The sequence below is a fragment of the Silene latifolia genome, chromosome 8 (genome assembly GCF_048544455.1).
Source record: "Silene latifolia isolate original U9 population chromosome 8, ASM4854445v1, whole genome shotgun sequence".
In the NCBI taxonomy this organism is placed as follows: Eukaryota; Viridiplantae; Streptophyta; class Magnoliopsida; order Caryophyllales; family Caryophyllaceae; genus Silene; species Silene latifolia.
The window spans coordinates 26,763,793-26,789,749 of NC_133533.1; the positions used below are offsets into that span (position 1 = coordinate 26,763,793).

The 25,957-nt window shown below is 37.3% G+C and overlaps 4 protein-coding genes and 1 long non-coding RNA gene across 5 annotated transcripts; 3 read left to right on the plus strand and 2 right to left on the minus strand.

Moving 5' to 3' along the window:
• Window positions 1-7,239: 7,239 nt before the first annotated feature.
• On the plus strand, window positions 7,240-11,176 carry LOC141596625 (putative disease resistance protein RGA1). The gene is made up of 2 exons (XM_074416828.1): window positions 7,240-10,804; window positions 11,091-11,176. The coding sequence occupies exon 1, from the start codon at window positions 7,439-7,441 to the stop codon at window positions 10,802-10,804; it is 3,366 nt and encodes a 1,121-aa protein (XP_074272929.1). The 5' UTR covers window positions 7,240-7,438; the 3' UTR covers window positions 11,091-11,176.
• A 54-nt stretch (window positions 11,177-11,230) lies between these two features.
• Window positions 11,231-12,633, plus strand: LOC141596626 (uncharacterized). Its single transcript, XM_074416829.1, has 2 exons — window positions 11,231-11,636; window positions 11,790-12,633. The coding sequence occupies exons 1-2, from the start codon at window positions 11,235-11,237 to the stop codon at window positions 12,507-12,509; spliced, it is 1,122 nt and encodes a 373-aa protein (XP_074272930.1). The 5' UTR covers window positions 11,231-11,234; the 3' UTR covers window positions 12,510-12,633.
• Window positions 12,634-12,974: 341 nt separating this feature from the next.
• On the minus strand, window positions 12,975-14,566 carry LOC141596627 (uncharacterized). Its single transcript, XM_074416831.1, has 3 exons — window positions 14,245-14,566; window positions 13,652-14,013; window positions 12,975-13,492 (listed from the first exon to the last, which is right to left on the minus strand). The coding sequence occupies exons 2-3, from the start codon at window positions 13,975-13,977 to the stop codon at window positions 13,474-13,476; spliced, it is 345 nt and encodes a 114-aa protein (XP_074272932.1). The 5' UTR covers window positions 13,978-14,013; window positions 14,245-14,566; the 3' UTR covers window positions 12,975-13,473.
• A 4,804-nt stretch (window positions 14,567-19,370) lies between these two features.
• On the plus strand, window positions 19,371-25,850 carry LOC141596629 (uncharacterized). Its single transcript, XR_012522523.1, has 4 exons — window positions 19,371-19,481; window positions 22,200-23,396; window positions 23,580-24,857; window positions 24,893-25,850. It is a non-coding gene; the product is annotated as an uncharacterized LOC141596629 (long non-coding RNA).
• On the minus strand, window positions 21,496-23,955 carry LOC141596628 (uncharacterized). The gene is made up of 2 exons (XM_074416832.1): window positions 22,101-23,955; window positions 21,496-21,736 (listed from the first exon to the last, which is right to left on the minus strand). The coding sequence occupies exons 1-2, from the start codon at window positions 23,953-23,955 to the stop codon at window positions 21,591-21,593; spliced, it is 2,001 nt and encodes a 666-aa protein (XP_074272933.1). The 3' UTR covers window positions 21,496-21,590.
• Window positions 25,851-25,957: the final 107 nt, after the last annotated feature.

A 25,957-nucleotide genomic window follows, 5' to 3' on the forward strand; every position in this document is an offset into this window, starting at 1 on the left:
TACTTCAACAGTTCTCATACTTCAAATCAATCTGCACACCCCTAACCTATACCATAAGGCTCGTAGCAAAATCACCATACTAACTCTCCATTATCACTGCAAACCAACATACCTCGCTATGTAAAGCACTTATCTTCCAGAAGCATAACTCCCGATCCACACTCGTTACGTATACTCACACTAGATCCTCAAGTTCTTTCCTTCATTACCGCAAAACTCATACACAACTTAACATGACACTATTTACTCAACGCCCTACACTCACTGTCTCAACAAAGGATTATGAACCACCTGCATATATCAGATCATTACTACACATGTTCTAGGAATCACTTGCCATTACCATGTCCACTAAAGCCTTATCTAGAACAAGATCAAAATTATCAGTAACAACCTCTCACAACCGTGTCCATCATGTGAGAATATCACTATACCATGACAACAATAAAAACATATACAACTCTCTTTCATATCATATTCTACCCTCATTCCCAACTTAACCTGGTAAGAAACATCAATAACAAAACAACTGTCTATCTGTACAAACTGAAACTCACAGGAAGCAACATCAAACAAAACAACAATCTATGTATGACCGGTATGTACTTTCGAAACTCGAATCATAATCATCCCACCTACTCCACCACAACCGGTGATTGCATCACAACACCGCCACCAACAAAACCCACACCGCTTGATGCGAAAATACCCGCATCACAAAGCACTATGTACCGTGCCGGATCACCACCCGAGGCACAACAACCACATCGATAGACATCACAACTGCATACAACTCCCATAAATACTGACTCGGAATAATTTCTCAGACAAGAAAAACTTACTTAAATACGCTTTACTAAATCATAACACAACATATTTTATGAATTAAATAGATAATTACCTCGTGAATATCATCCCCTTACCATATCACAGATTGACATGTACCATGAATACAGTCAAGCATAACTAGTCATGCCAAAGCAGTCAAATTATTACCTTTTTAAACATCATTCCATTACGTTCTCGTATCCAACATGTATTACAGAAAATTCAGATAACAACCTCACACAAACATTTATATATGACATAGACCCATAATCACATCCAACCAGTCAATCCTGATCACGTAAGTTACCACTTGATAAGGTTACCTGTCGCCCGAGCTTAACTCATATGCCCCTCATAATATATTTTCCCGCTCGCATAACCATCACCTCATGCCAAGTATAACCATACCATTAATATTCAACCACTAGCGCTCGCCTCATATAACCACATCTTATACTTCCTTACAAACATTCATATCAGTCCGGCCTTTACAAAATCAACCTCTCTAAGACTGTTGTCTTTCTTATCTATCATCACCCTTAACCACTAGTGACAACTCCACAATACCACCACTGCTCGTATATCAAACCTCTTACACTCATATCAAAATAACACGGTTTTTCTCCTATCTTTGGTTAACATCCCAAATAACGAACATCAAACCCATCAACAAAATTACCTCAACATTATACCCAATACTGTCTTATTTGTATTGTCATCCAACTCTCCACCAAATATCTCGTATCCTGCCAATACTCCACCAACTTATTACTCCCTTAATTCCTCGAAACTCATTATCAATCATGTTGTCCTGAAACTTCTATATAATCATTAACTAATATCCTCATGATAATATCATAAATCTCGACGATTCCTTATTTCTATATCACATAACTCTGGTCAACATTTTTCTCAGCTTACTTTTATCCTTCTTTTCTCTTTACACTCAACAATAACAATTAATAGCTCAACTCCTTATTCCTTCTAGCTAACTCTTTAGTAATCCAGTTACCCTTTCGTTACTCCAAAACTCAAATTCCATTATTTTCTACCGACATCATCTCACTCTTTCTTACCATGGATCTTCTCTTATTATGCTATCACTCACACTTGCCACTAATCTATCCATAAAATCAACGTTCACTGTCCAAACAATTGCATCTCCTTTGTACCTCTCTAGAAATCAGAATTCATTTAATACCGTTAATTGCCCAAGGAAATCCCACAGTGGTTTCACCTCTTAATAAACCAAATCTCCCCAAACTCCCTCACTGTCTACAAATCCACCTCGCGACATGTCTCCACAAAGTTCACTATATACCACTCTTCTCAACCCCTTTAAAACGAACTTTCACTATGTATATTCTTAACCCACACGACTCCTAACCGTCCCCCTCCATGATTCTTTACACATCTCAAGTTGTCACCATTTGCGTCCCTCATTTCAATCTTTTCATTCTCACGTTCCATAAACTCACACCATCCTTTGCCCACATTCATTTACTTTTACATTACCCAACATAAAAACATATCGCTCATCTCATCTCACAAAACATGCTCTATGTCTCAATAAACCATACCAATCTTCCTTTTCTTTTTCCACTATTTATCACAACACCTATAACTTATGTCCTCCCACCGAACTCCTACTCACCACAGGTGCCACTCACTTCACCATAAGATTGGGTAACTTACGTATCAAGACCAACATACATGTAAAACAATGCATAAAGAAGCAAAATAGCATCTTTGAATTAAACATAATATGCAACGAAGTCAAAAGGGTAAGCATATGACCCAAAACAGGGGTCACTAGATCGAGTACAGGCCACTCGATTGAGTAAGGGACTTACTCGATCGAGTAGGTGAAGATCAGAAGCACGTAAAACAAATCACCAGGGCCACTCGATCGAGTAACTGAGGTACTCGATCGAGTGCCCCCTTACTCGATCGAGTACCAAGGATACTCGATCGAGTACCCCAATTCTCAAGATCGTTTTCGTAAAGCAGTCATAACTCACTCATTTCTTGGTCGTTTTGGGCGTGTGACCTATCGTTAGAATCGTAAAAGGACAAGCTATCACCTCCAATTGTAATCACATCAAAATCATTTATGAATCTCAAGTTATAACAGTTTAAAGACAACTTTGTGAATCGACGACATAACTATTTGATTTTTACTTCCAAACAGCTTAAACAACAACCAAGCAAACAAAACCAGTCCAAAACTCATAAAACCAGTATTCATAATCATATGTTACTATTTTAAAAAGCCAAGCAACAACATTCATCATGCACATAGCTTATCTAACTTGCCAATTATGACTTACCCACATGTTTTTATTCTATCACTTTTCGTAAACAAAATCACAAATACATGACATCAAGTCCCCTATTCACATGTTACTACCACGATGATTCATCTTTTCCCACTAATTCATCCATCATACCACATATTTATCCACCATATTCGTTCAACATATTCACTCAGCACATGTTCAATTCACACTCCCAACCTTCTGTACCTTTACTCAACACGACAACAACAACAACATGTATACTTACACATCGCTTTATATATATATAGACAAAACACTTTTCCTTACATAATTATAACATGCCAAATTACATGTATCAATCCTTATACTTTCATGCTTTACAATCAACCAACATACAATTCACGTCATCATCATCTTTCAATTCAGATCCCCCATCCTCCACATGCATGCATCCATCAATTCATACAACATACTACTACATAGATACACACAACACACAATAAGCACATAACGATCCCGACACATATCCCATGGTGACCGGTTCAAAATTGTAGGGCGAGTTCGCGACTTTAGGACGTCTCCCAAGTCTTTGCATTAGCTCCTACAACCTTTACCCCGGGTTCATTTTAATTGACTCCCTAGATTCATTAGATTCATTGGTTACAGGTTTCAGGATCGTCTCTCTGATACCATTTGTAACACCCCCATACTCCAAGTGCCTTACCAGGACCACTCAGGTATAAGGATGCCACCATCTCGGTTGCCCGAGGCAATGAATATCATAAGACAATAAAGAAACGTACTTTAAAAGTAATTATAGTTTAAGTGATTACATGTTCAAAACCAAAACTGATAAAAGGAAATACAAGTTCTCAAACTATCTACTTTCAAAATACTATCAAGCGTCGGACAAATGGAAGACTTCTAAATCGCAACGTGGTGACTCATCCCAGCCTATCCCATACGCATCGTCTCATACCGCTCAAGAACCGCTCACCACCCCGAATGGATCACCACGTTTTAAAACATTTAAACGGGTCAAGATACTAATCTCACAATTTATATAATCCAACAATAAGATAAACAGACAGCTTAATCGTCACACACACACAACCACACCAATCCTAACAATCTCAATCACCGATCGTCCACCTGGACCACCCCGCCGATGGGGACCGCAGCCGTACCCACCAAATCCCCGCTCCACATAGTGAGCGATAACCCCGTCCATTAATGTGCACATCCCCTTCCGTGGCGGGTTCCACGAAGGGCGAAACTAGGGCGTGAAGCCACTCCCCGCAAGTGACTCCACTTTCCGAGAACGCATCTCGAGAACCATAGACAACCAATCACAATCACAACATCAACAACCGTCTGAATCTATCAACAATGTATAATCACAATCACAATCACAGCCGTCACAATACAATTACTATATCAAACAATCAATCTCACACATCAACAATCATCCCATTATGGGACTAATACTGAGTAGGAAATCCTACCTGGTAACCACACAATCAGACGGTCTCTACTGCTGAATCAAAAGGCTTCCTCTATGAACCCTTCCTCCTATCATACAACACATAAAGGCTACCAAATCACATACTACACATAAACCCCCAAATCTCTAAATTAGGGTTTAACCAAATTAAAGGAAAGACAATAAAAAGGGTACTTAGATCTTACCCTCGACGCAAGGAACTCAACGGTATAACCAACGACGAGAACTGACCTTCCAAACTCCGGGTATTGCTAATAATGCGATTAGGATGAAGAACTTGCTTGCCTTCTCTCTTAAACAGTAATTTAGGTTTTGCAAAAGTGATTTAGAATAATGACGACAAAGCTTTTATACCTTAATCGCATAATTAACAAAACTCGAGAAAACTCCCCGTAAAACCCGGCTACTCGATCGAGTATCTAAGGTACTCGATCGAGTACCCCCTTATAAATACGGAGTATTACAACTGACCTTGTGTGGCTGTTTTGTTTGTTGTGTGTCTGCCGTGATCCCTTATGGTGAGCAGTCGGTCTTAGCAGGTGTTGATGTTGTTGATAGCCGGAGTCCGGGCAGGGATGAGTCTTCACGAGATTCGATAGCTTTAGAGAGTAGTCTTTGAGTTGTATCTTTTATATCGTTGTTGGTTTTAATTCACTTGTAATATAACATAATAGTTCTTTTATCGACATTTGATTATTACTGTCCTCGGGCAACTGAGATGGTAATGCCCTTATATGCTAAGGAAGGCCTAGTTAAGGCTCCTCTGAATATGGGGGTGTTACAGAAAGAGCTTTTGAAACAATGGGCAGTCGGCTATGACATGGCCTACCTGTCTACACCATTGGCATCGACTCTTGAAGGGTCTAGGGTTCGGGTTGGTTGATGGTGGCGGGTTTCCAGGGTGGTTGGAATAGGTGTTGGTGGAAGGGTAGTTGTTACGGTAATTTCCACGAAATTGGTTGTTTTGACGATAGTTGATGTTGGTTGTGGGTTGAAATGGATCGGTTGTGGGGTTTTGTTTGAGGAGAAGTTCATGTTGTAATAATTTCTCGTGAAGGGCTTCGAATAAAATCGGGGTATCACGGGCTCGGACTCCATCGATTACGGGTTTGAAAAGGTTGTAGTCAAGGCCTTTAAGGACCTTGAAAACGACATCCTCGGGGTCGAGGACTTTGCCCATTAAGGCTAACTGGTCGATACATGCTTTAATAGCATGCATATATTCGGTGATTGATTGGTCAGCGGTTCTCATGATCGAATCAAGCCGATCTTTGAGTTGTAATATGTGAGTGCGACTTGGGTTTGCATAGGTTTGAGCGAGAATGTCCCACGCCTCTTTCGAGGTGGTTGCGCGGACGATTAACGCTTGAATTGTGGTGGATAAGGTACCCATTAAGGCACCTAAGATGAGACCGTCTTGCTTGAGCCACGTGAAATACGCGGGGTTAGGACGGCCAGTTTTATCATCAGAGACAAGGGTTTTGGATGGTGGTGGATTGGTGCCATCGATGAATCCTAGTAGGCTAAAGCCGAAAAGGATGTGGGTTAATTGAAACCTCCAGGAGGTGTAATTTGTGGAGGTGAGTTTCACACAATGGTTTAGATTGAGTGAGGTGAGAGGAGAGGCGGCATCATGAGGGTTTGGGACTGTGTTCTCGGTGGTAGACATGGTGATGGGTGGTGAAATTGTTTTGACAGTGGCGGGTTTGGTGTGTTTGAAGGTGGCGGAGCGTGGACAGAGGTGGGTAGCGGGTGTTTTTAGGGATCGTTTGTGACTTCTCGATACCATATAAGATGAGAAATGTTGTGTATGTATTGAATGATAAATTACAGTAGAATGCTATCCTATTTATACAAGGGGATGGACTCTTGTGCAAGAAAGATAATCCTAATATTTACAAGATAATTATGTGCTTAATTTGAGTAAGTATAATGGTAGGAAATACATTGCATATTATTTGATGATATGGGAGATACTTTGCTTGATTGAGGAGATATGGATGATATACTGTTAATACTAATATGTGTAAATTCATGTACACCCGACACAATGTAAATTCAGAACTAATATTGTTTTTTCCGATAAATAGTTTTGTAAATTCGATGTTACTTACCAATTGCAAGTTAGTTTGATATTTACAAACCACTGCTTTGTTTCTAAGGATTACTTCCTCTGTCCCGATCATTTGTTATCCTTTATCATTTTTGGGTGTCTCAGCCAATTGTTGTCCATTTTATTTTAATAATGAACTTGATGAGCAATTTGATCATTCACACTCAATTTGGTCCACTTGTTATTTAGTAATTGCCCCATTCTCTTTTCTTGGTTTTTGTGCCAAAACCAAAGGACAATAATTGACCGGGACGGAGGGAGTACAAGTCAATGGTTAAATGCATACAAACTCATTGGGTTCTTTTGGGTCATTGTTGAATAATTGTATATACATGCTACTCCATCCGTCTCAGTGAATTGCTGTCCTTTGATTTAGGCACAAAGACCAAGGAAAGAGAAGATGGTCAATTACTAGAGGAGAAGTGGAATAAATTGAGTGTGAAGGATCAAATTGTTTATTAAGTTCATTCTTAAAATAAAAATGAAAAATGACAACAAATGACGGGGACTAAGGGAGTAAATGTCAGTATCAACTGTTCTATCAGCTTATTGAATACTCCATTATTAGTTAGTTATTTGGTTATAGCATTCATATCATTCCAGCCATTATCATAATCCTACTCATATGCATTTTTTATTCCCCTTCTTATTTCAGTGATTATTTAACAAATCTTTTGGGTTAAGAGGAGTAGAAAATCACCACCAGTGTCTTACATGGCGGATATAGGGATCAGTCTTGCAGGAAAACTGATTGAGGTGGTGGGGTCTGAGGCCATTGGAGAGATTTGTTCAATATGGGGCTACAAATCAGAGCTTGACGATCTCAAAAACACCATCACGACTATCAGGAAAGTCCTCATTGATGCCGAGTCTAAGAATCAAGTCTCCCACGAAGCACAAGACTATATCCGAAAGCTTAATGATGTTGTTTATGATGCTGATGATTTGTTTGACGAGTTTCGTACCCTAGTTGAGCTTAAGCAACACAATAAGGATGGTAAACTATTTGAAAAGGTACGCGACTTATTTTCTTCTAAGAAAAATACCCTTAGTGTCGCGTATTCTATGTCTCAAGGTGTTAAGAAGATTAGGAAGAAACTGGATGATATTGCTAGTAATCACAACACATTTGGGTTTAGTGTCGACTCCCAACCTATTAGGGAGAGAAGGGAAGAGACTTGTTCTTATGTGTATTCTGACGAGGTTGTTGGGAGAGAATATGATCTTAATAAGGTTGTTCATATGCTTTTAGATTCTGGTACGCGAGATAGAGTTTCTTTCCTCTCTATAGTGGGAGTCGGAGGGTTGGGGAAAACTACTCTAGCCCAACTTGTGTTTAATGATGAGAGAGTTAGGACCGAGTTTCCCTTGAGGTTATGGACATGCGTGTCTGATGAAAATGCGGACGAATTTGATGTCAAAACCATTCTTGCTAGGATTCTAGAATCAGCGTCTGATGACAAGCACGATGGTTTTACAATGGATTTTGTACAGCGGAAATTTCTAGGTTTTCTTGGAGGGAGGAAGTACTTGATAATTCTGGATGATGTATGGAATGAAGATCGTGAGAAGTGGCTTGGTTTAAGAAAATTCTTGATGGGGGGTGGAGCAGGAAGTAGGGTTTTGGTAACCACCCGTTCTGAAAGGACTGCAGTGGTGGTTGATGTGGAACATAAATACGAGCTAAAAGGATTGTCTCCTGAAAATTCTTGGCGTTTATTTGAGATGACAGCATTTGGAGCATTTGGGGAAGCAGGTAGACACGATGTGCGTTCTTCTGAATTGATTAAGCTTGGTAAGAAGATTGTTGAACAATGCTCTAATGTTCCTCTTGCTATTAAATTTGTGGGAACACTTTTGTATGGTCAAAATGAAAGTAAGTGGAGATTATTTCAAGAATGTGGATTAGCCAAGCTTAAATATGGAGATAATAAGATTATGTCCATATTGAAACTTAGCTATGATAACCTTGAATCGCCATTAAAGACTTGCTTTACCTATTGCGCATTGTTCCCCAAGGATTTTAGAATAAACAAGGAGAAATTGATTAGGCTTTGGATGGCACAGGGATACATAGTTCCCTTGGATGTGGGTCAGAGCCTGGAAGATGCTGGGGAGGAGTATATCTCAATCTTGCTACGGAGATGTTTTTTTCAAGATGTAGAAAAGAATAATATTGGAAGTGTTGAATCATTTAAAATTCACGACTTGATTCACGATGTTGCTCAAAAGGTAGCAGGAAAGGGTGTTGTGGCAGAAAGTTCTATCCAAACCAATTTTGTAGATGAAGCTCATCATTTTTTTCACATAGGAAGTAAATGTAAAGGAAGTATTTTCTCAAAGTGTAAAATCCGTTCTTATGTTCGAGATGGGTTTGAAATCAACTTTCAGGTAGCTGAACTGGTAGAAAATTGGAAGTTTCTTAGGACATTAGATCTGCATGACCTAGACATCCAAAGTTTACCAAATTCAATAGGTAAACTATTGCATTTAAGGTATCTTGATCTATCTCGTAATAGGCGTCTAGTGGCTCTACCTGATTCGATTACAAAGCTGTATAATCTGCAAACCTTAGATCTAGTCGGATGCATATACTTGAAAGAGTTACCAAAGGGTTTGGCCAAATTGGCAAATCTTAGGCACTTGGATATATCTGGTTGCGATTCTTTGAGTCACATGCCTTCAGGTCTAGACCAATTGAGTTGTCTATGTGTTCTTACCATGTTTGTAGCGACGGGAGAAAGTTCAGTTGGAGTTCTAGAAAATCTGCAAGCATTAAAGAACCTAAGAGGAAGCATTAGAATTCAAATCCATAAAGACTTCATGGTTGATATGGAAAGTAGCAGAGGATATTTGAGCGGCATGAAGCATCTTGAGGCGTTGACCATAGGGTTTTCACCCTTTAGAAATTATGAAACTTTGATTGAAAAACTCGAGCCACCTCCTTCTGTGAAGTTTCTCCGGTTATGTTATTACCTAGAAGCTACATTCCCGTTAAGGTGGTGGGGAGCGGGAAAAGTAGATAATTGGGCCGCCTTTCTTCCTAATCTTGTTGAGGTTGAGCTTTTCAGTTGTTTCAAGTTGCTGCATTTGCCTTGTTTGAGCGAACTACTCCATCTCAAGTCACTTTCACTTGAGTATTTAGGTAAATTGGAGTACATGGAGGATTCAACCCATAATGGCAGTTATAGTCCAGTGTTTTTTCCTTCCCTCGAGAAACTTAAAATTTCACATATGGAGGAGTTGAAAGGATGGTGGAGAGGGGAAGACATAGACTGCAACAATTGCTCACATTCCTGTTTTCCCCGGCTCTCTGAGTTGCATGTCTTTTTGAGTTTTAATCTGACATCATTTCCTGCTTGTAGAAGCCTTGAAAAGCTGACTTTATGGGGTGTGAACAAAAAATTACGGATCACGAATTTGGGTAAGGAGAAGGAGTCGATCAAATTAAGGCAAGTGCAATTAAGCGACCTTGATTACCTGAAATCATTGACCACGGAAGGTCTAACTAGCATTAGTATAGCTGGAAATGATGAGATAGTGAGTTTGTCAGAACTTGGGGAGACGTTCAAGGCCTGTCCTTCCCTACGGAGCCTTACATTCATTAATTGTCGGAGGTTGAGATCTTTGAGAGGAGCAGGGTGGGAGCATCTAACATCTTTGGAATCACTAGAATTAAGGGCAATATCCAATCTTACAGAAGAAGATGATGATAATGATGGGATGCCGTGGAGATCCATAGAGGGAAGACTTCGAACCCTTAAATTATCATGGCTGAAATTGGAGACCCTCCCAAACGGGATGCGATATTTGACCTCCCTTGAAAACTTAGGACTTGAACAGTTCATTAATCTTAAAGCCCTTCCAGAATGGATAGGTTGCTTGTCTTCTCTTCAATCCCTTCGCATAAATTACTGTGAGAACCTCCAATTAACTGCAGGTATATTGCGGGACCTCACGTCCTTGCAGTTTCTGGAGGTGAGGAATTGTCCACTTGTAGCTGAAAGATTCCAAGAACCCGATGGGGAGGACTGGGCCGAGCTCCGACATATACCCTCCGTTGAGATCAGGGCAGATTAGGTAATTAGCAGTTGGAACTTGGTGCACACTGTCATTTCTACTTCTCAGCTTAGCAAGTTCTTCATTTATGGTCGAGTATTTTCTTCGACTTTCAGAATATAGTGAGCAAGTAAAAATGACTTGTTAAAGTTTATACTTCTTATATTGTGGTAAACCTGACCAATGAGTTATTTAGCTCATGTTCGGGTCATTTTGTCTGCGCAATTATTAAGTCCTTTCATGTAAGAACCGAATTTCCAGTTTTACGAATGTAAGGAAATTTCAAAATTATGTGTTTCAATGTTAGGAATCATAACCATGTGCATTCAAGTCTCATGCAATTATGTAAGAACCGCTCAGCCTCCACCAAGTCTCCATAACAGGCTCCGAAAATCCTTTACATTATTCCTGTGTTTCCGGGCACTTTGACTTCACAAAAGCATTGCTAGGGATGAAGCCTGAATTTGCAGGAGACTTAAATGCAGATGGTTACAGTCCGTTGCATTTGGCGTCAGCAAATGGGGATATAGAGACTGTGAAAGAGTTCATAAGAGTTGATCCAAGCATCTGTCGTCGACAAGGAAAAGACGGGAACACACCTCTGCATGCTGCAGTGCTAAGAGGGAAGGTTGATGTTATTCGTGAAATGCTAGAAAATTGTGAAGGTTGTTTAGAGGATGTGAGTTTTCAAAAAGAGACCGCTTTGCATCTTGCTGTTAAGAGCATTCAGTTTGGAAGTTTGAAGGTTCTACTGGATTGGATACGGAGAAAGAATTTATGGGAGATTCTGAACAAGAAGGATGAACATGGCAATACTATCCTTCATTTTGCAGTCTGGAAGAAACAAAGGCAGGTAACGACGAGGCCGTCTTATAATAGCTTTGGCCAGTATAGATTAGTTTATTGGTTCTATTCTTGTCTTGAGAATGTTTTTATGTTTCGTCGACCGGATTTGGTGCTGCTTTTGATCAGTTGTATCTTCTGACTGAAACAATAAATAATGCAGGTCTTGGATTTTCTTGTAGAAAGTAATCCTGTGGCCCTGGAGGTAAATGCAATCAACAATAGTGGTTTAACAGCATTAGATTTGCTGTTAATTTTCCCAAGTGAAGCCGGTGATCGGGAAATCCACGAAAAACTTCAAGGCGCTGGAGCCTTAAAAGCTAAAGACCTTGCCACCCGTATCAGAATTCCTTCCAGCAGTACTCGTAACACGCCTGTGAATGACAGTTCTTCATCTAATCTACTTCAATACTTCAAATTTCATGCCGGAAGAGACTCTCCAAGTGATGTTCGGAGTACCCTTTTAGTGATAGCTGTTTTGGTGGCGACAGCAACGTACCAGGTTGGGATTACTCCTCCTGGTGGTACATGGCAGGATAATAAAGGCCATGTTGCCGGAACTTCAATCTTGGGGTATGATAGTCAGTGGTCCTATGTTCTGCTGGTTGCTTTTAACTCGCTTGGATTGAATGTTTCTCTATACATGATAATTATCTTGACGAGCAAGTTTCCATTGGCAATGGATCTTCGAGTATTGCTATTCAGTATATACTTTACGTATAATCTTGCCGTGATAGCTACTTCCCCTCAGAGTGCCAAAATATTCAGCATTGTCATCACATCGATCCTGCCTACTGCAGTACCGTTGATTGGCAACTTGGTACGAAAATACGAGGTTTTTAATCGTCTATCAGCCATGTATCATAGAGGACGCCGAAATTAGGCAATAAGGAGGAGTCAAGGGATTGCTTTATTTGTGCAGAGTTCTTTTTTGCCTACAATTTTTTTTTCACAACTTTCATCTGTACAAATTATGGAATTGTTGTAAAGTACTCAATATTGTGATATGTTTGACCCTATCAAGTACCGGATCATGCCATTGCTCAGGTCAATGTATCTGGTTTCCATTGCCCACCAAATAAGCGACTTCCGATCATTGCAGATGGAAATTTTCAAGTTCCAACAGTTCAAGAGATGAAAGTGGAGCATATCACCACTGCATCACCACATTATTAGCTCAGAAAAATAATCCTGTGAGTTTTTCCTCATAAAATTCAACAGATCAGGCTTGTATACAGTATACGCTCATTTTCACCTTACAGCTTTACCTTAATTAGTCTCATGCTAACATGAATCATCCTTTGGAACCGTTGATGTGAGGTAAAACAATGCAAAAGGGCAGAGATGAAATATGTGTAATTGTGTATATAGTACTTCTTACATTAATTTACAGAAACTGTCATACAATCTTCTTCATCAGTTTCTCCGGCAGATTTTTACAGGGGAGAAACTGGTACTTAATGCTGTTATTTATACATAGCTATATCGCCTAAACGGCTATACGAGTACAAGTTTTACAAGAACTCTATCATACAATGCAACATCCTCACTCGATCCGTCTCTACTAACTGAATATTACAACTTACAAGAACTTTTTCTGTATCTATAAGGGAACTATGGCATACAATGTTCTCCACCTTTCTCTGTGGTTGTCTCCAAGTCTCAAAAATCAAACACCAACAACAAAAACTTGGTCCCAAAAAGATCAGGGGATGCTGACATAAACTGATTTAATTGAACCAAAACTCGGGTATTATTAGATTACTCCTAGACGCCTGAAGATTTAAGATCGTACCATGACAACATTTATATACAAAGTCATAAATTAGCACCAGTGTGTAAGATTATCACATTTTCCGGCCGTGCCTGAATAAAAGACACAAAGCACCAAGATAAGTAAACTCAATATCATTATGAAAAAACTGCAACATATTTTTTCTGAATATCAGTAAATATCGACTTTATCAGCTAAACTAGCTGACAGGGTTAAAACTCGTAAAAATGTAAAAGGTAGTAGTTGTGAACCTTGAGTCTAAGATCCTTGGTGGTTGTATTCTTGTTGTTCGTCTATCAGGGATTCTAAGCTCATCAATGTCCCGTTTTCTGCCTCGGCATTTCGACACAAAGGCCTTTAATTCCTGATCTTTGACATTGTGTTTCTCCATGTCCTCCAATTCAGAAACCTCTTGATTGGATAAAGTCAACGAGGCAATGATCATGACCAAGTTTAGCTCTAAAAGGAATGCTTCATCTCCCATCATTGAACTTGTTACATTTTCTTCCTTTTCTTCTTCTTTTTCCATTGCCACAATTTGATCACCGTCACAAACTTCCTCGGTTATTTCGGCCATTTTTGTTTTAATAAGGATTGACCCCTCAACCGCTATCTTAAATATATGTGATAACATGCAAAACACGCACATAATAATAATATCAACCATTGAGACATAATTTCAAGTCAAACTACGTATTTAATAACCATATTTTATAATTTTCTATCCCATTTAAATAACTCAGCGTGATTTGGGGTCGGCTAACATAAATCCATCGTATCGATTCATGAAAATATATTGATGCATAATTAAGAGTATATATTTAACAAAAATAAACTTGCGTACCTTAACGGATCAGTAGGAAGGTAGCTAGGCAGAGATCGGTTGTCAAAGAAGGGGACAAAAAAAAGTAAAATTAGATTATATCTAAATAAATTTTGAAAAAGAGAAGAATTCTTCAGAAATAAAAGATGCAAAAATTATAGAAATGATAAATATATTCCTAGATCAAATTAGATTATTAGGGGTGGAAAAGGAAGGAAGATGATGGTGGTAATAATAAAATGGGAGTAGTTAAGCTGTAAATGTTGAAATATATAAGGTTGTTATTGTGACATTTGTGCAAGTAATTGAATCATGAAAGCTTGGAGCTTACTCAAACCAATAAAGTATCTAAGTTCAATGATTTCATTGAATGATACCTCTTGGAATCATCCTTTTATTTTTATTAGCAAGTCTATCATTTTCGTCACAAATTTGCGACGGATTAAATAATATCCATGCTAGATAAGACCAAACAGATTGTTACTTCCTAGGCATTCTGCTTTTGTTTTATCTATCCCATATAGATAATACTTGGTCGTCGCAAGCTTGCGACGACCAAACCTGACACAAATGAGAATTTGTGTATTTTTATTGTTCCCAATTCTATTTCAGATGATCACAAATTCTCATTTATAACGGACATATTGCAGATGAATAAAGTATTACCCATGTAGATAGATAAGACAAAAGCATAATAACTAGGGAGTAGCAATCTGTTTTGTCTTATCTACCCACATAGATATCACTTGACTCGTTGGAAGTTTGTGACAGATATGTCCGTCACAAGAAAGACTTGTTGTTCTGATTTTAAGAAAAATCGGTAAACTATTATCTATGCCCCTTAAACTAAAGAAAATTATGATTCAATTGAGATAAGCATTGGTTATTTACAGTAATATTGGTAGTTTATAAATTCTCCCTACTAAATTTTAGAGAGAGAATCATAAAAGTGGAATGTAGGGAGTAAAAGATTAATAAAATGGACATGTTTATATGTAGGTTAGGTACAATCCTGTCACATGCCATTATGTATGTAAGAAGTCTAAGAACTAAGAAGGTCCGTCATTGTGAATTTACATGTTATACGTAGGAGGGTGATATCGAGACTCGATACTACTTGATCTTGTCACCTCATTTTCTTAACAAAATAATATTCCATACTTCGTTTTGCATCTGTCCTCATCAATTAATTACGGTTTTCTAAATTACATGTCATAGGCCCGGTGTTTTTCGGCTTTCATTCAGCTCAACTAAGCTCATTTAAGCTCTATTCATCTCTGGTCAATTCATTTTCCATCCAACTCTATACAACTCACTTCAATTCAGCTCCATTTAACCCAGAAGGACAGGACTTTCATCATATATATACATTTACATTTTGGGTATATTCAAGTTGTTTTTTCTCTTATCCAAATACTTGTGAAGCGATTAAGACATATTCCGTATTCATAATAAATTCTCTCTAAAAAAAACTCTCCGTAAAAATCCTAACGTCCATCAATTATATGCGGAGCTTCCATTGATTATCAATGATCGATAGTAAACTCCAAAATTGTTTCAAATTTCAATCAATAGTATGCATATCTATCTTCTACTATTCAATAAAAGTCTCCCTTTTGGTGAGAATCGTTTTTCCGTTCCTTATTTCGGGGGTTTTCCATTCATTCGTGAGTTTAGTCTCGTCAATAATATAGTCAAGAGTAGTTCGTTGATGGTTCGCAGCGTGTTTTTTTAAAGGGTGCAAGTGATTTATCAAATATTTGGAACTAAGTTAGTGGTAAATTTTATCTCATAATAACGAAAGATCCCCTCAAAAGCTACATAAAGATAGCGAGGACGAGCCGAATTATCAGATCATATTTTTAGATTCATAGTTTATAAGAAAGTTATTTTTCTTTGATTTCCATAAGATTGGTTTTCGATTATAGCTATTCAAGTGCCGTATATATGACGTTCTATTAATGAATTATTTTTTACTTTTAAATAAAAGTTGTTTTTTCTCTTTTTATTCAGAGTATTTCCTAAAACATACCTCTTATTTATTTCTTGATTTTGGGCAAAAAAATTTAATGAGGATAATGTAAGGGTCCGGCCAGGGGCGGAACCAGGAATCGTATCTATCTAGGGCTAAATAAGTTCTTTTCGAGGTTGGAATTATATTAGAAGGGTGCCTTTTTCCTGATATTAATATACACGGTATATTTTACGTTTCACTTTCATAATATTTTTGGCTAAACATGAGATATAAAATATTTTAATTGGTATTTTATCAACTCTGTAATACTCGATTATTCATACCCCTAATTGGAATATTTTATAATTATTAAAGTTATTTCTGCTACTAATATTTACTTAATTGAGTTTGTAAGATAATTTTAGTGAACTCCATTTTTATGATGTACATAATTACACAAAATATTATGTAATTTGATTGTAACTCACTTGTTGTACATAAAATGGTGTACTTGACATTAAAACGAGATAAAAAGTCGAAATTGAGACCTATGCTTCAATAAAGAAATAAGATTCATATCTAACGGTCTTAGGAACTAAGATAGACAAAAAGAAAGCCTCTCAAAATAGATGATATATATATGAGTTGTTAAGAAGAAAAAATATGAAAACAAAAAGGGAATAAGATAATGTATATATAGGGAATAAGATAATGTATATATATGAGATGTTAAGAAGAAAAAATATGAAAACAAAAAGCGAATAAGAAAAAATCAAAAAAATAGCAGGCATTGTTTGCAGTGAGAGTCGAGCTTCGGTCTTCAGAACTGGGAAGTAAATTGCAAACCACTATGGCACAGACATACAACTGATACTTTACAACTTTGGCAAGTATATGAACAATGTTTCCAAGAATCTACTAGGGCTATAGCCCTAGTAAATTCGGACTGAATCCGCCCATGGGTCCGGCGAAATGAAAAAAATGATGGATATCATTTGATCAAATTAACTCTTATTTATGAATGTTCTTTCACATACACAATTTATTTTAATCATGTATGCTTTTTTTTACTATTCACTCTATAATCATAAAGCACATCTATTGTATCAACTAGGGATGCTAATGGATAGATCTGGGTAGGGTCCTATAGAATCCATATTCATATTCATATTATATACTTTATATTGGATCCATATCCGACTCATATTCACAGGGTCCAAAATTTTCAGACCCATATCCAGATCCATAAGATCCACAGAACCTGGGTAGGATATGGGTCATAAATGGGTCGATCTTTTTCAAATTTTTTCGTTAATTTCCTCATCTTCTAAATGTATTTTCACAATTAAAATTACATAAAACGTATTTATTTAATAGAATTATGGATATAAAATATGTCGATATTTATCATGATAAAGTAACAAATTACTGCGTAAATTATTATTTTTACGATGAAAAAGTTATTTCTTGTTTCTCGAATATTTAAATTAGGTTTTAAATTCGTTAATGACTATGAAATAAGAAAACTGACATAAGTGAATTGAATAAAAGATAAGAAAACATGACTTTTATAAACGTTAATTATTCTTATATACTCCCTCCTATTCTACATAACCGTCCCATTGTGAAAATGGCACAAAAATTAAGAAAGTGAGTTTAGACCACACAAAACGGACAATGGGACAGTTATGTGAATAGACGGAAATGGAATTGAATTTGGACCACACAACACTTACCAAAAATAGACAATGGGACAGTTACCCGACTAGACGAAAATGGACAATGGGACGATTATCTGGAATAGGAGGGAGTATCTAATAATCTAAAAATAAAATAAAAATATGGATCTGGGTAGGGTCTAGATCTTAGCGACCAGATCCATATCCATATTCACGTAAATTTTTCTAGATCAATATCCGACCCATATCCATTGGACCCATAAAAATGAGATCCATATCCGCTTCATCAGGGTTCGATCCAGCGGATATGGATAGGGTCCTGAATCCACTGCCATCCCTAGTATCAACCGTGTTTAAGATAGTTTAACTTAAAATATCTCCCAATGTCTTTTTATTTTTACTTCTATTTTAATCGGTTGAGAGTTTTTTTTTTTTTTTTTTTAAGACAAACAATCGGTTGAGAGTTGAGACTTGTGTACCCTTAAATTAGAGCGGTTTTAAACAAGAATTGGTGGGTTAACAATGAACGCAAAACCAAAGTGGCTTGAGTGTAGTGGAGCGCGGGAGTGCCTCAAAGAATTGCAAAATAGCAACGAATTGAGAGGTCCCGGGTTCGACTCCCTACACGGAAGTGCTGCAGTATCCACCTACCAGGGCAACTTTGATGACTTACCTAGTCCCCAGATTTGCAGGGTATCCGGTGTTCCCTTGGGTAACCAAAAGGTTGTTGCTTTTTCACATACGGATTTTACTCTTTTACATACAGTTTTTGCGATTTTACCCTTATCACTTTTTTCTTCTCCCCAACTCAAACCAATTAACCTACTCCTTTCTTTCCTTCTGTCCGGCGTACCACCCCTCCGGCATACCTTGGCTGCCATGACAGTTGCATTGCTCTTGATAGGTCTATTCTACCAGACTTAATCAAGCTACTTGACTGTACAAGAACTTCCTGGTTTTCACATCTGCTTCTCAATTCTTTTCGACTACAACACGAATCACAACAATTAAAAAGCTATAATGATCATTCAAATTCAAATACGTTTACATTGTAAAAATTGCAAGCAACAATAAGCCCTTTATCTCTTTTCTATGAAGTCATGTTCTCTGTGCATCTGCTAATAGACATTCACTTCATCCAAACCACGCACGATCTAGAAGCAGAAAGTGCCAACTGACATTTTAGTAAAATTTATCCCCCATTCCCAGCCACCGCGAAATCGCACAACTCAACAAACCCTAATTTCATTATTTGACAAACAAATTAAATTTGATTAGATTAATAAAACTTATTAAATAATATTAATAATTGATAAATAAGTAAATTATCTCATTAATTGGAGAATTGTGATACATTGTTCAGTTGAAAGTTTGAAACAATTAGATGAAGTCTTTAGGAAAAATTTGATCTAAGAGTTAATTTACTTAGTTGTAAGTAAGAAGGGTATTAAATGGAAATATAATGAAAAAGTGTATGTGAAAAAGTAAAGTCCGTATGTGAAAAAGCAATACCGAAAAAAGGAACGCAGAATATCGAGCAAATATTATACTTTCACTTTCACTTACCATCTTAAGATAATTTACACTGATCTTAGTTGATTAGAAAACATGAAGTTGTTCATCAGGTTAGCCTAATTACCTTCTTAATTTTTTGTGGTAAACTTTTAGACATCGGTTTTTTATTCTACTTTTGAATATTTGATATTTGGATTTTTGTTGATTGAGAATATGAATTATGATTGTGGAATAATTATGATTGTGAATTTGTGAATTGAGATGCACTTTGTTACGATTAATTGCACAATTCATGAGTAATGATTACTGCACTTTGGGGATAATTAGTTGAAGATTTCAAGTTATGATTTTCTAATGTTAATTTAAGAGTTTAGAAGGATTTTGGGAGGATTATGTGGTGTGCCAATAATTATTGTGTAAGACAGTCTTATTCAATAATTTATCGCGGTGCACTGACATTTTCAGGCAATTGCAGGCTTTCATTGATGATTTATTGATGACCGTATTGGAATGGAATTGCTTGATTAAGCGCATGCCTGAAAAGTAGTGTGAATTAGTGATTAGTACACATTTTGTGACTGAAGTTTTACGCTTTTCGGGTTGTGATTATTTTGTCATGTCTTCAATGAGAATTTGTGATTTTTAGGGTAATTTGGAATGGAAAACTTGTGACTTTGGTAATTGTAATGAGGGAGAAGGAAGGTAGAGTTATGGACGATCTCGAGCAAAATGACTTAGGTTGTCAGATGTGTATTGGTTGGTGGTTGTAGATATTGCCTGATAAGTCAAGGCAAAAACTCAAATGAGACGGTTTCACACATCAAATCACTATTGAACCGTATAACTAAATGGAGAATTGTAAAAATTTGAGTTGGTCTCACACAAGAATCACTGATTTGACTAATTTATCAGGAATGGGGTTTAAGGTATCAACCCATCTATACCTTCAGTTTGATACTGTAATAATAATAAATCCACTTTCTGATCCGAGAGGGTACAAAACACCACTTGAATGGTGTTTCAAGGTGAGAGGTACTGAGTAGCGAGTATACTGAATTGTTGAACGTTTTCTGTGACTATCCTGACGTTTTGCTGTTCTTTGTGGAAACTCGAAAATATTCATACTACTCCAACTTTAAGGGTGTGTTTGGATTGAGGAATTTGGAGGGAAAAGAAAAGGAGGGAGAGTGGGATTTAAAATCCCTTGTTTGGATAGCAAATAAGGGTGGAGGGAAATGGAGGGGGAGAGATTTAGAGGGATCCATTTTCCCTCCTCAAAGGCAAATCAAAATCTCTCCACAATAGGCAAGATTTGGAAGGAAATTGTATCCAAACACCCACATCCATTTCCCTCCACTTTTGCTATCCAAACACACCCTAAAACGTTAGGAATCTATGATACGTTATTCTGTAACGATTTGTAAAGCATTGTGAGGGAATGGCCTCAGGGAACATTCTTGATTCTTGACTGTAGGGCAAGTTTATAGAATTATAGGTATACTCAGCAAGCAGTAACAGTAACTCCTGTATACACCCCCTGCCCTGGAAATACTTGGTGGTATTTACATGATCTTCTGGGTCAGTGGATGTAGAATTCATTTGCAGCTTAGCTTTGAAGTTCAAGCTTATATCTCATATATCCGCTGACGTGAAAAAAAGAAGTCCTAATGCTTGGTATTAAAAGGATCCTGGCGCACCACGTTGTCAAGGGATCAAGGTGTGAGCCTCATGCACACAAGGCACGCTTCTTTTGCGAACAAATTTGTATATATTTTTGAATAAAATTGTTCAAAAATACCCTTTTTTTAGGATTGAGAGGGGGTTAACTTGTAAAGAATAAAATATTGGTATAGTGGGCAAAGGGTAGGCTACAGCGAACTAGATGAAAAAATATGGAAATTTACATAGTAGTGAGCCTCATTAGTTGCGCCTTATGCAAATTGCTCATCTAAGGTGTTTTGGCTCGTTTTAGTAATGAGCTTTAATTCCAAACTGATACTAGTATAGGATTTTCTTGTCTCAAACCTACTTATAAACTAGCAACACTAAGGTAAACTAGTTTCTTTTCCTAACTAATTATGCAGGTCAAACAAGAAGAGAACAATTAGAATTTGTGAAGTGTTTTCATATTTTATATACAAAGTGTACAGAGAACTATGAAAACTAGCTCGTAGAATGGAATATGTTACAGTTGATTAGCACTACACTGTAATTGAATCCTACGATAGCTCAGAGTCTGATGCATGCCCAGACTTCCTCCATTTTCTGGGGCTTACGACAGTCATGTGGTTTTCAGGCGATGAATGTAAACTACGTGTATTCCTTGCAAGTGTTGGAGGCCTCAATAATCGTCCTTTTGGTGTTCCTGCAATAGATAAATAAAACTTAGCTTTTTACTAATCTCGTAGGTTGTTTTTGTTGTAGTCTTTCTTTGAAACTTCTTCCAACTCCCTAAAAACATTATTATCCTAATGACTCATGCTTCTGCCAGTAGGATAAATAAGAGAGTTGGATGTAGACAACCTTACCCCTTTATTTACAACACTTGAACACTGAGAGGTTGTTTCCGAAACCCTCGCAATAAAAATTGCGTAGGAGTTGCATTAAAAGAAGTGCTACTTCCCAATTAAAATAGCTATTCCCAACTCCCTTTTTGCTCAATATTCAGTGGAGCAAGGAGTAACAACTACATATTTACATATATAATATCCAATGGTAAATTGACATACCTGGATTTCTATTTGCTTTTGTATCTGGTGATCTCCTAGCGGTTGAAAGCCTTTCATTAATAGACTCGTGACGAACTGTAATTTTTGTCTCCGAGACAGGTATAAAAGGATCATCTGCATTGGCCACATGCTCATCTCCCGACATTGAATTTCCGTCACTGCTAGATTCGTTGATATCTCTGAAATGACTCATACATCTTTCTCTTTCCATGACTCGATATGCAAACATCTGAAGTGGGATTTCCGAAACAGGTTGTGCCTCATTGATCATCCAAGAAGGAAAATTCTTTAGAAAGGCTGACTCAATATCACAGTAATCAACTGGAGGTACAGGAGCATCCGGATAGCTATGATCTAGGTTCATTACTAGGAACCTTTTTATGTATCGAAGTATTCGGGAAATGGATGAGAAAGTTGGCCGTTGATGTGGGTCCGAGTGCCAACATTTCTTTGTAAAATTTATCATGAATTTGGGGCAGTGATGTGGGAAAAGTGGTCTTTCTCCGGCCCTAATGTTTCGAGTCATTTTCTCTCCTTGCAGATGAGCATCGTCAAAAGGGACTTTTCCACTCAAAAGCTCGAAACATACCATACCAAAACTGTACACATCCGACTTCTCTCTATACTTGGTATCTACGTCATGTCTTGATTCCTCTTGTCCTGCTAGGACTTCTGGGGCGTACCAGATATATGATAGTGCCTCACTTGAGTTAATTTTCTTATGTTTGGGGGTCGTTACTGATGATGGACCAAATTTTGAAACTTTTACATGGACAAAACCTTCTGAAGAGCTACCTCTTGGTTTGACGAGTATGTTTGAAGGATTTAAATCCCCGTGGAATATTTTCTTCGAGTGAAGATACTCCATCCCTCTTGCAATCTGAAGCATTATGTCAACTGCAACCGGTACAGAAAGTGGTATTCTCTTTCTCGGACTATAGAATTCTTTTATATGGCTACCAAGATCCCTGCTCATCATCTCTGTAATCATGAAATACTCGTTCTTTTCATCATCATTGAAACCACAAAAATATTGCAATATGTTTGGGTGAGAGAGAGATAATAGATGGGACAATTCAGGATTTAAATACTGATCATTCCCTCTAATATGTCGAAGAACAAAAGTTTCACCCAACCATGAGATCTCTTTGTATTCACCACTGGTTCCCAGCCGCCTCTTCACCTGGTAGTCCTTCGAACCAAGTAAAAATGAACACGGTAAAAGCTTATCGTCCATGGGTTCCAAGTTTTTCAGGAGAAGATTCGCGAGTTGCTCAGTATACTTGTTAGACCGAGGTATTCTTTTTTCCCGAATTTTATCAAGTAGAATCCATCTGTCTTCATTCCAAACTCCATCAATACGGTTGGAGATTTCCGTAGAAACCAGATATTGCTTCCCATATTTCCACTGGAAGAGCTTTGAATCGAACCATTCACGTTGGTATTTCCTTGACCATTCATGTTCGTATTCTCCAGCAGTTTCTATAGCTTCAATTACATTTGGCATGCAAGACAGCAAATTGTGAATGTGGAGTTCTACACAATCTCGGTTTTGGTACAATGTTATGGCTTTAGCCCACCAATCCTTGTTCTCGAAGGATTTTCTAACATATGCCTCAGCCTCTCGGCTTATCTTGTAGAGCTCTTTCATAGGCTGCTCAAGAACTTTCCATTTGGTATGTCTTTCTTCAAATCTCAAGTTTCCTTTCATTTCCTCTGCAATTGTCTCGTAAGCCAATGTAAAAGCATCAAGGAGAAAGCAACATTGCCTTTGATTCACCTGAATCTCGTGTTGGAATACCATCAACGCTTTTAGGCTTCCCAAAACTTCGCCTATCTGCCGGAATTGCTCCATGTTTTGCAGGATTCTGAACACAGGTATGGTAATTAATATGTTTTACGCAATTTGGATTTACGGATAACGTGTAAATACGAATGATCAGAAGTTATACTCCAATTATGTTGGAGCATTAAGGAGAAATTGGAAACACTCCCTCCCCTCTAAAGATTTGATTGCTAGAATTAACAAGTTTTTCTTGCTGATATTGTGGTTATTGATTTTAAGGATTTTGTAATGTCATGTGAGTTTTTATGAACTTGTAGTGACAACTGACAACTATCTTTAGCAAATTTACAGAAGAATTCTGATCATATTGGGATGGAAATCTGGAAATCATAGGATTTTTATTTGAAACTAAAATTTGTTTCTGCACTGTAATATCTTTTCATTGCTATTCTGTTCATTTTTTCAGTTAATTTTCCACGGCGAGATGTTAACATTTTTCTATTTTTAGCAATTGTTAAAAATCTCACTACACTTTTTACCTAATGTAGAATGGTTTTGTGGTTTTTTTTTTATATATTCTATATGCTCACCTGGCATACTTAAAACTACTACTATAATATTTTGAATTTTTATTTTTTTATTTTTAAATAATGCACAAAAATAAAATAAAAAAATAGCAAAATGTGGTAATATAAAAAATATTTATCGAAATAGGGTCCACATAGGATCGGAAATTTGGGCCACAGCCCCGTAGGTTTGGAAAGGAACACGTCACCTGGCGTGTTTGCTGTAATTTTTTTTTTTTGGTAGCTTGCACAAGTTTGTATTCACTGATAAACTGATTATATGAAGTTACACTACTGGTTTAGGGCCGTTAGGCGTTGAGCAAATCCTATTGTCTGCCTCATAATTCATATATATACAGTATACTGAAGGATTATCTTTAATCATTGATTTAAAAACACGACTCCGTGGATTTTTTTTTTTTTTTTTTTTTTTTTGGCAGCGGTGACTCCGTGGATGTTCATTTATGGAAAATTTACAAAATTTTCATGTTTATACGCAAATAACATTCGTGTTGGACTTTTATAGTCATGTCGTGAATCTATTGGCTAAGATTACATGTATTGGGAAATCATGTCCTAGATTTAGATATAATTGTACTAGTCTGAGTTGCTTGTTAATTATATTAAGTCATACTCTTTCCGTCTCTTCCTAATGTAAAAGACGGCACAATGATGATTTGATAGTGGCGGGTTTGAACCAAAGTCATAGATACAACTAAGTTACTTCGCAAACTATATATGCCTATAAATAACTATTCGTATATAAGTGTGACAACTTTATACTCTGTATGTTACATGAATAGACAAGCAGCAAGGAAAAATGGAGCATGTAGCACGGCGAGGCAAGAATCAAGACGGAGTATTAATGGTGAGCAAGGAGGTCATCAATGGGATGGAGGATGCACATCTTTAAAATGCCACTGAACTACCCCAAGGGACACCCGAGCCGATTACGAAGCCATGCCTGAAGGGAAGCTTGATTGCTTGCTTTCTCTAGATGGGCTTCCTACTTCTGGTGATGCTGACCACAGTCCAAAGTTTGTCATTGGAGCTTAAAACCTATGGGTTCGTCAGTTATGGGCTATGGCGATGTTTGGATGAATGAATTCCTAAGGAAAAAGAGGCAGATGTTTTCCGTTATTTGATTAGTAATAAGGTGATCGGGGAAAATTAGAGATGAAAAGTTTGGATGAACGAATTTCCAAGGAACAAGAGGCCGATGTTTTTTCGTTATTTGGTTAATTAGTAAGTTGAATCACTCGGTAAATAGAGATTTGAAAAATAGAAGGATGAATTTCCCTTCCTTTTGTCTAGTCAAATTTATACGTATACGTATAAAAATATAAATCACCGTTATATACTTATATACGTAAATAAAATGACCCTCTTAAGCCTTTTTTCCCCGCTATCCATGTACTCTCCCCTTTCTTTCCGACTTGCATCCAAACGAAGGTAAATTACTTTTGACTTGTACGACTGTCTTCTACCAAATGGCATTCATAAAG